The 11,222-nt window shown below is 31.1% G+C and overlaps 1 protein-coding gene across 1 annotated transcript; it reads left to right on the top strand.

Annotated features, from left to right (window-relative positions):
- The first annotated feature begins 8,386 nt into the window (after positions 1-8,386).
- LOC108193991 (serine carboxypeptidase-like 45) lies at positions 8,387-11,184 on the top strand. Its single transcript, XM_017360860.2, has 10 exons — positions 8,387-8,943; positions 9,068-9,169; positions 9,249-9,341; positions 9,576-9,668; positions 9,758-9,837; positions 9,947-10,228; positions 10,323-10,447; positions 10,546-10,638; positions 10,730-10,847; positions 10,997-11,184. The coding sequence occupies exons 1-10, from the start codon at positions 8,694-8,696 to the stop codon at positions 11,147-11,149; spliced, it is 1,389 nt and encodes a 462-aa protein (XP_017216349.1). The 5' UTR covers positions 8,387-8,693; the 3' UTR covers positions 11,150-11,184.
- Positions 11,185-11,222: the final 38 nt, after the last annotated feature.

The raw sequence follows: 11,222 nt of genomic DNA, 5'->3' as shown, positions 1-11,222 counted from the left end.
ACTATAAAAAGCCAACATAGGTATAATTTGTAGTCGTACAAAATTTTGGTTTGGTACTCTCCTCTAAAACTAAAAGTCTACAAGTAGATATCTATTAAACAGTTTCATATACTAAAAACACTCCTTATGTATATTAATATCTTTTTAAATATAATTTCTAATTAGTTAAAAAAAGGTGAAACTACTGTTAATAACATATATTAATATTAAAAATTACTTATAGATAAACGTATAACTAATTATAAATATACAATTTTGAATATCTTTTGTCTAAAATACATATAAATAATTAAAGACGCTACTTTTTAATTATATTCTACTTGAAATTTAACACTTACATATTCTATTTCATTACAAACACGAGCCATTACGTAACATATGAAGATATATGAAATATGAAAAATTTGATTTAAATTGAATAATAAACTGTCACATATTAATATAGAAAAATATTTACAGATAGATAATAAATTGTGAAAGCTAAATTTCCGTTAGAAGATATAACGAGTTGGTTAATATAATTTAACTAAAATCCAATTCATTAATACTAAAATACTAATAAAATGGTGTTAAGAATTAAATTATAATTAATAAATTACGAATGATATACCCGCCCGTGCTTTGCACGGGTATAAATATACAATTTTGAATATCTTTTGTCTAAAATACATATAAATAATTAAAGACGCTACTTTTTAATTATATTCTACTTGAAATTTAACACTTACATATTCTATTTCATTACAAACACGAGCCATTACGTGACATATGAAGATATATGAAATATGAAAAATTTGATTTAAATTGAATAATAAACTGTCACATATTAATATAGAAAAATATTTACAGATAGATAATAAATTGTGAAAGCTAAATTTCCGTTAGAAGATATAACGAGTTGGTTAATATAATTTAACTAAAATCCAATTCATTAATACTAAAATACTAATAAAATGGTGTTAAGAATTAAATTATAATTAATAAATTACGAATGATATACCCGCCCGTGCTTTGCACGGGGTTAAAGGCTAGTATTATAAAAAGCCAACATGAGTATAATTTGTAGTCGTACCCAATTTTGGTTTGGTACTCTCTCCTGGTTTGGTACTCTCCTCTAAAACTAAAAGTCTACAATATGTAGATATCTATTAAACAGTTTCATATATTAAAAACACTCCTTATGTATATTAATATCTTCTTAAGTATAATTTATAATTAGTTGAAAAAAGTACTTAGAGATAAATGTATAACTAATTATAAATATACAATTTTGAATATCTTTTGTCTAAAATGCATATAAATAATTAGAGACGCTACTTTTTAATTATAACGTATTCTACTCGAAATTTAACTCTAACGTGTTCTATTTCATTACAAACACAAACCATTACGGAACATATGAAGATATACGAAATATGAAAATTTTGATTAAAAATTATTTGAATGATAAACTGTCACATATTAATATCTGAACAATATTTATAGATAGATAATAAATTGTGAAAGCTAAATTTTAGTTAGAAGATATAATCAGTTGGTTAATATAATTTAATTAAAATTCAATTCATTAATACTAAAATACTAATAGAATGGTGAAAAGATTTAAATTATAATTAATAATTAATAAATTACGAATTATATAACCGTCCGTGCTTTGCACGGGTCAAAGGTTAGTATGACTTTAAAGCGAGCCTTTAATTTGACATACATATGGATGTATGTTCGATGGTTTGCTTTGGAGTGGGCTGGCCCGGTAGAAATATAACCCATAAACCAAATACAAAGAAACTGATCAAGAGAACTTTGTTACTGAAATTATTAGGGGCTTTACCATGAATGAATCCAGTCCAGTGACTTGTTGGCATTTATAACAAAGTGCATATATATTAACTGATTATTATAATGAGTAGGCAGTAGTTAATGATTATTATGATGTGTAATAATGATTTACATATATAAGATAAAGTATATTAAATAGCATTAAGTTGTAATTTATATTATATAGTTAGGCAGATCATGATCATTGAATTCATATTAATCTAATGGGTGTGTGTGGTTCTAAGTTCTAATTTTAATATTGGTTCTAATTTGAATCTCACCCGATTTATATAACTATGTTTCATACTGTAATACTATACTATTATATACTTATATATAATAAGCGTAAGGGAGATAATTTGGTCGCATGGTCCTATGGTCCAAAAACTTATCATCCGTTGGATCGTATGTTGAACAAATAAGCACCGTTAGATTAGAACAAAATTAAATTATGTTCTATAAGGAAACTGATATCTACTTAGCATGTTTATAATTCCTTTTCCGAATCCAAAACAAATTCTGTCTTTCATGCGTTTTTGGTTTTTTTTAATCCAAAATAAATATTTCCTACAAATTTTAATTATAGAATCGTATAAATCACACCGTCAAAAAATTATTTTTATCCATCGGATCCTATATTGAACAAATAAGCACCGTTAGATTAGAACAAAATTAAATTCTCTTTCATAAGACAACTGATATCTACTTGCATGTTTATAATTTCTTTTCTGAATCCAAAACAAATTCTGTATTTCACGTGTTCATGATTTTTTTTTAATCCAAAATAAATATTTTCTACCAATTTTATCTGTAGAATCATATAAATCGCACCGTCACAAAATTATTTTTATCTAATATATTTCAAAATTAATAAGCCCGATTTATGTGAGGAACGAATACAAAATTTTTTTCTTAATCCAAAGCAAATTCTACCATCTTATTTCATGTTTATGATTCATCTTCTTAATTCAAAACAAATCGTGTATATCAATTTTAATCTCGAACCACAAAAATTTTTAGAAAAATATTTAAATCACATTATAATAATTTTAATATAAAATACATTTATAAATATAATCTAATAGGAGTTGGCGTCACATATTCTACTTAAAATAATTTAAAATTTGATAGAAAGAATTTAATACGTTGGCATGATACATACAATTTTAATTTATTATTTATAAATTAAATTTTTTCACACCATTTAAAATATATTTAAAAAGTTTATAAATAATTAAATATTTTTATCTAATATATTTTAAAATTAATATGCCCGATTTATGTGAGGAACGAATACTAAAACGTTTTCTTAATCCAAAACAAATTCTACTATCTTATTGCATGTTTATGATTCATCTTCTTAATTCAAAACAAATTGTGTTTATCAATTTTAATCTTGAACCATAAAAATTTTTAGAAAAATATTTTAATCACAGTATAATAATTCTAATATAAAATATATTTATAAATATAATCTAATAGGAGTTGGCGTCACATATTCTACTTAAAAAATTTTAAAATTTGATAGAAAAAATTTAATACTTTGGCATGATATATATAATTTTAATTTATTAATAAATTTAATTTTTCACACCATTTAAAATATATTTTAAAAATTTATAAATAATTAAAAAGCTTCCGTGCCTTGCACGGGCTATAAGCTAGTATTATAAAAAGCCAACATGAGTATAATTTGTAGTCGTACAAAATTTTGGTTTGGTACTCTCTCCTGGTTTGGTACTCTCCTCTAAAACTAAAAGTCTACAATATGTAGATATCTATTAAACAGTTTCATGTATTAAAAACACTCCTTATGCATATTAATATCTTCTTAAGTATAATTTATAATTAGTTGAAAAAAATACTTATAGATAAATGTATAACTAATTATAAATATACAATTTTGAATATCTTTTGTCTAAAATGCATATAAATAATTAGAGACGCTACTTTTTAATTATAACGTATTCTACTCGAAATTTAACTCTAACGTGTTCTATTTCATTACAAACACAAACCATTACGGAACATATGAAGATATACGAAATATGAAAATTTTAATTAAAAATTATTTGAATGATAAACTGTCACATATTAATATCAGAACAATATTTATAGATAGATAATAAATTGTGAAAGCTAAATTTTAGTTAGAAGATATAATCAGTTGGTTAATATAATTTAATTAAAATCCAATTCATTAATACTAAAATACTAATAAAATAGTGAAAAGATTTAAGTTATAATTAATAATTAATAAATTATGAATTATATAACCGCCCGTGCTTCGCACGGGTTAAAGGCTAGTATGACTTTAAAGCGAGCCTTTAATTTGACATACATATGGATGTATGTTCGATGGTTTGCTTTGGAGTGGGCTGGCCCGGTAGAAATATAACCCATAAACCAAATACAAAGAAACTGACCAAGAGAACTTTGTTACTGAAATTATTAGGGGCTTTACTATGAATGAATCCAGTCCAGTGACTTGTTGATGCAATGCGGTCCAGGCCCAAACAAAATCATTGTGATGATTTATGGCTATCACAGTTTAACCCATAAATCATAGCAAAAATTTCTGTAAAACAAGGGTCAGGTGATGATATATTGTCTGGGAAATTGGGAATTGATCCTCGATGATATATTTGTCTGGGTATGATCCTCGCCTAGCTGATTGCATTTACCCAGAGATTTTAGAGGGCTCTTTTTCAACTCTACTATGCGCAACTCTAACTCTATGAACTTCACTTCGAATTTAAATAATCTCCAGGATCAATTTTCGACTAAATTTTTATTGATATGGTTTGAATACACCCAGGTAGATCCTATAAATGATTATTCTAGCCTTGTCGGTTATTTTACTAAGGCCCTGTTTGGGGTTTACGGCTAACTGTTAGCGAATTGAATGAGATTTTTGACTAACGAATTGAAATAGATGTTTTGACTAACGGATTAAATTAGTTGTTTCTCGTAAAACTGTTTGGTAAATAACTGATTGATTAGCTTTTTCTGACACAAACCAAAACCTCTGACCCAAAAAGCTCCTCAAAGTAACTTTTTCAAAATTAGCTTTTTGATCCAAACCTCTGTTTCAATCTGCTAACTACCAAACACTTATATTAGCGAACACTTATATTAGCGGATTCTAGTGGTCAAACCTCTAAATCACCCCAAACCTTTAATTTTGCCTCAAACTTCTGACTTCCAAACAGGGTCCAAGACTTTCTAACAAGCGGCTAAACCTTTTCCATTTCCCTGAATTGATATACTCGCTAAAGATGTTTGATTCCCGACTAATGAGTCTGGCTAGAGATGTTGATTTACCGTTTACGGCTAATGAGTCTGGTTTATCAGGAATCAAAACTTTATTCGATGTGTCATTGTTTAGGCTTATTAATTTTAGTCACTTAGAGCAAGTCCAAGAGATGCCATATCTCATGTCCTAAGTTATAATTTAGGGCAATTGATAAAAAAACTTGATCCAACAATGTCCTAGTGATGCCCTATATCACTAGGAAAACCTCCTCAAGCCCTATTTTTGGGGCACATCTCTTCTTGCCCTATTCTATATTTTATTATAAATTCTCATCAACATTCTCTTTCTCTCTCTACTTTTATATTATGCTTTAATGATGAAATAGAGTCTTTAATAATAAAATACTAGACATATTGTGAGAATAAGGCATATTGTTAGAGTTCAAATTACTAAAGTATGTCCCAAATTACTAGGACATGATATTTTATATTATATTTGGGGCTTGAACTAAGACACTCTTGGACTTGCTCTTAGAAAGCCTCAGCATCATTTCGATTAATCTCATGATTTCATATCATTCATATTTACATTAACCCCCATTATCACATCTTTTATTCTCATATACAGTTCGTACTCTTCATTCTCATTCCGATCCAAACGACTCCAAAATTTTCAAAGATGTGAAACTGGAAAGCATCTCTTCTGTTATCTTAATTGTTTAGCTAAACAATAGGACCACGAATGCAGGAGCTCATTTGCTTGGCAAATTCAGTCAGGTCAAACTAGCTGATATTCACATGGAAAAAAGTTTTAATTACCTAATCCAATTACTAGCTTGATTTGCGTCAATATAGTGGAGCAGTTCGCTCTCATAATATTATCTCTACTTTGTACCTATACTACTGCTTCCTCTTTTTCTTGCCTATATTGATGGTAGTCGGTTGTATCAAATTCAAGCCTCCGTTCAAACATAATTCCGCATGCATGGCTTTACTGAAACTCGAACAATAACTCATTTTCAAATGTTCATATTCTTACTTAAAACGATGAAAATGGAAAAACCAGAGGGCCTGAGCCCCGAGGACCACCCCATCCCTGCCCTTCAGTAAGCAGAGAATAAAACTGAAGCAGTCAAACTGTTACAAAACTATTCAACTCTTACATTGATTCCAAGTTATGAAAAGATATTAGGATGGAAATTTACTTTACATATGAAATGAAAGCTTTGTGTTGGAAACTTCAACTACTGCTGTCACGCGGGAGCTTTTTCACTCCTTCATACAACTTTTTATGTATATACCATTTGTCTCAGATGATGGCGAGTTAGTAATTAAATAAGTAAATGTTTTGGCTTTAATTATAAGAATTAGCAGCAAGAGAAAGTAAACTGTCTTTTATTCTGTGTTTTCTTCACCTTTACAACATGAAACAAATGCAATTTTTGAAAAGGCTTCGTCGCTTTTTCAAGAAAACAAAGTACATTTTCAATAAACCAAAAGGCCCCTTCACTTTGTTAAGAGTATGTAAGAAGCAAAGTTCCAATGATCTCCAGCTGGTCATAACAATGATGCATGTTTCTCCAAGTAAACAAAACAGAATTATCAAATCACATGAGGGGTTAGTCAAGTTTATACCTACTATAGACTATAATTAGCATTGTTTACCAAAAGAAACTTTATTTCTGCACAATTGTGGTAACTTTAATTCTCCCCTGTCTTGGTATCTCACCCTTGGTCATCGAAATCAATAAAATGTGAAGTTGATGACTTCTGAAGAAGATATACCGAATATGTTTGGTTTGATTCAATTCCAAATATTACGAAAAAAATTAATGATATATCGCCAACTAAAAAGAACGGGATTAAACACAAAAAAACCAAGAGATCGAGAGTTCAAGTATAGAAATATGTTTCACATTTTGCAATTTTTATAAAAAGAAGGTTGTTATTCAGACTTGTTGCCATGATTTCCTTAACTTTGTGTTACACCAGGAATTGTTACAATGCACATCAGTCAAATGAAAGTTTGTTAATGTGGCTTTTTGCCATAATTACCTTAAATTTTGTTACAGTGGGCATAATCACACATCAGCTGAATGAAATAATGAAGAGGTGGAGGGTTGAATAACTGACTGCACAAGTTAGTGTTTGAAAATGGTGATAACTTTATGGAGCGACGGTGGTAAAAGGACATTACATTCTACTCTGTCTATGTCACTGTCAATTACAGTGGTTGAGTGGGAAAGAAAAGAGAATATACAAGTATATTACAATTTACACACATCCTCTTTTTCTCTAAAGGTGACTTGCTCTTTTCTGTAATCTCACCTTATGCTGGCCCAAGCTATAATGGGATTTGTGAATTTGTGTGAAACAAAGTGAATTTGTTGCGCTAGTGGATATTCATCATCATTATATCAAACAAGTCAAAAAATTTACCAAAAAAACTCAGTCCCTGACCACATACCAAGTACATAATATTATATAGATCCAACTCCATGACATACGTATATTGATAATATACGTTTAACAGGTAAAAAGCTCTGAGTTTTTGATGTATATATGTTCAACAGAAAGGTATGTGTAAATTTTTGATGTGTATACAGGGATTCTATATGTATTATCCAGCGAAAAATTGTCTCATTCTAGAATTTTTCACGTCCAGCGTTTTTTTCCTTAATGTTTTGGACCAGCTGACAATATATATGCATCATACACTAGCATCATGTATTCATATCAAGATGTAAAGATTTGAAAGATTTTCTCAAGATTTGCTGATGTTATTTCAGTTTGCAAATCTGTGTCATTTGAGATGACCTATCTCTGGATACCTACCTGATAGTTTTCAATATACTCCAAAAAATTGCAGAAACTTCTGAATTTTATAACTTTATGTCACATTTTATGTACATGTTATAGACCAAGACAAAGGAAGAGAAAACCAAGATTTGAAGTTGGTTTCACATAATTTAGTTTGCAGAGACTAGAGAGTCATATTACTATTACTGAGATTGAATATTTTTAGTGCTGAATGAAAAGTAATCTTACAAAGTGACTTTCTGTGAGACAAAAAATAACCTACTGCCCTTTGTTCATGCTAATCAAATTGGAAAAGGGTGTGAATTGGCATGTTATATGTGTTATGTTAGTTTTTCACTTTGTATTCTAGTATTGGGAAACCAAAATGTGAGCCAAAAAGCAACAGAACTATTATGCTAAAATGCAAAATTCAGAAATTTCTTAAAAGCAGCTGAGAGGATTCCATACTCTCTCTTTTCACTTTCAACTTGACCCCACATTGCTGACTCAGCCCATGGAGCTACAGCCTACAACCATCTCTCTCTCCCTCTCTCCCTCTCTCTCACACTCTCTCTCTCATTCCAGGCCTGCAAATAAAAAAGCTAACAATATAATCATAATTTAGAAGAAACAAACTAAGCATGCTGTTTGGGTAGTGCAGCCCACTCAAAACATCCATGAATCTGTGCTCCTTCAAGACAGGGCATCCACTGACCATCATTATATATAAATACACTTATTTATCAACATTCTTACTCAGATCAAGAAAAATTCTCCACTCTTAAGTACTCAAGTCCTAGCATTCACTAGTTCTGAAAACCATGGCAATGGGTTTCTCCCCACTCTCTCTCGTTCTGTCTCTTCTTCTCACTTGTTGTGTCATAGAGATCAAGGCTTCACTCTATCACTCTGATAGAATTATCAATCTCCCTGGACAACCTCAAGTTGGGTTTCAACAATTCTCAGGCTATGTTACTCTGGATGACAAGAAACAAAGAGCTCTCTTTTACTACTTTGTTGAGGCAGAGATTGATCCTGCTTCAAAGCCTCTGGTCCTCTGGCTCAATGGAGGTATGCAAAATGTAATCTTTTTTTCAAAGATGTAAACTTTTTGTCAGATAAGAAGCAAAATTTACTTAAAAGTTCAAATCTAAGCTTTTGTTTTTGTTTTTGTTTTTTCTTTCTTCTTGTATAGGGCCTGGTTGTTCTTCTCTTGGTGTAGGGGCATTTTCTGAGAATGGGCCTTTTAGACCAAATGGCCAGGTTTTGGTTAGGAATGATTACAGTTGGAACACAGGTACAATTATAAGAAGCTAAAGATTCATTCTTTACTATGATAAATATTAAAGTTTCTTGTTTTTTCATGTGATTTGCAGAGGCTAATATGCTCTACTTGGAGACACCTGTAGGAGTTGGATTCTCTTACTCAAATGATACATCCACAATGACAGTGGATGATAAAATAACAGGTTTTAATTTGTACACTAGTTTGTTTCCTTCTGTTAGCATACATATATATATGTATTTAAGTTCTCTTCTGAATTTTACTTAAGTTCTTTTCTAAGTTGAATATAAGCAGAAGAAAAGAAGTTGATTATCTTTTAATGTCAGACTGTGTTATGTATTTGAGGTTTTATAAAGTTAAAATGCTTTTGATTTAGTCTATCTTTTCTAAAGCTGTGTTCAATTTTTAAATTTTAAAGCCAGGGACAATCTTGTGTTCTTGCAACGTTGGTTCTTGAAGTTTCCCCAATACAGAGGCAGAGATTTGTTCATAACAGGAGAAAGTTATGCAGGTATATCAAAATCCTGATTCTCCATTTGCCTGATTGCTCGATACCGGATTTACCATTCAGTTCTTAACAATCATTTTTCAACATTCCAGGTCACTATGTCCCTCAGCTTGCACAGCTCATGACTCAGTTCAATAGAAAGCATAAGTTGTTCAATTTGAAAGGAATTGCGGTGAGTGCTATTGTAGTAGTCTTCGACAATTTTAGATATGATGCTGAGTCTTGTAACGACTGATTTAGCTGTTGGCATGATAGCTAATTATGTGATTCTTTCGTTGAAGCTTGGTAACCCAGTGTTGGATTTTGCAACTGACTACAATTCAAGGGCTGAGTTCTTCTGGTCTCATGGAGTAATATCAGATTCAACTTACAATATCTTCACTACTGTGTGCAACTATTCGCGCTATGTTAGTGAATTCTATAGAGACTCCATTTCACCTTTATGTTCTGAAGTTATGACTCAAGTGAACAAAGAAACCAGTAAGTTTGTGGATATATATGATGTTACCCTTGATGTCTGTGTATCATCCGTTTTCGCCCAATCCAAAGTTATTACTACGCAGGTACTCACCATGTCTTTGCAATCAATCCAACTTTTCCTTTGAAATTCCCTTGTGTTCCATAAATCTTGATGTGCTCAAACAATTCAACTTGCAGCAAGTCTCTGAAAGGATTGATGTGTGCTTGGACGACGAGACTGTTAATTATCTGAACAGAAAAGATGTCCAGAAGGCACTTCATGCTCGGCTCGTTGGAGTTCGGAAGTGGGATGTTTGTAACAAGTAAGTCTTCCTAGCTGAAGCTCCCATCCAATTCAAAAGTATCAACAATGCAATGGCACTTAAATGACTCCACCATTACATTTCCTTTTCTCTGTTAGTGTTCTGGACTATGACTGGCTTAACATTGAGATACCTACAATCTCTATAGTAGGATCACTTTTGAAGGAAGGTATTCCAGTCTTGGTTTACAGGTATGTACATTTACACTAAATTTGATAAGCTTGTTAGATTAAGGGCTGTCTTTATAGCTACTAATAATAACGATAAATGTGTTGCCAACAGCGGTGATCAGGATTCAGTTATTCCATTGACTGGAAGTCGCAAATTGGTTCATAGGCTGGCAAAGCAACTCGGATTAAACACAACTGTACCTTACAGTGTCTGGTTTGAGGGGCAGCAGGTAAACAATTATCTTGATTAAATTTTATACCTGTAGTATTTCAGTTTGTTCCCTTGCTTCGAAAAATTCTTGTTTGAAACCATATGGACATTATGAATCTATTATACCAGACTCTAATGTTTCGACATTTTGCTTCATGTGATATGTAGGTCGGAGGATGGACTCAAGTTTACGGTGATATCCTCTCATTTGCTACGGTGAGAGGAGCTGCACATGAAGCTCCTTTCTCGCAGCCAGAGCGATCCCTGGTGCTATTCAAGTCATTTTTGAAAGGCATGCCTTTGCCAGACTCCTTCTCCTGACCAGAACCAGAAATAGAATCATCCCCTAGTAAATAGATTGAGATTTGTAACTTGTAAGTAGTCTTCTCTGTCA

The sequence above is a fragment of the Daucus carota genome, chromosome 7, assembly GCF_001625215.2.
Source record: "Daucus carota subsp. sativus chromosome 7, DH1 v3.0, whole genome shotgun sequence".
In the NCBI taxonomy this organism is placed as follows: domain Eukaryota; kingdom Viridiplantae; phylum Streptophyta; class Magnoliopsida; order Apiales; family Apiaceae; genus Daucus; species Daucus carota.
This window is presented reverse-complemented; position numbering and strand designations above follow the sequence as displayed.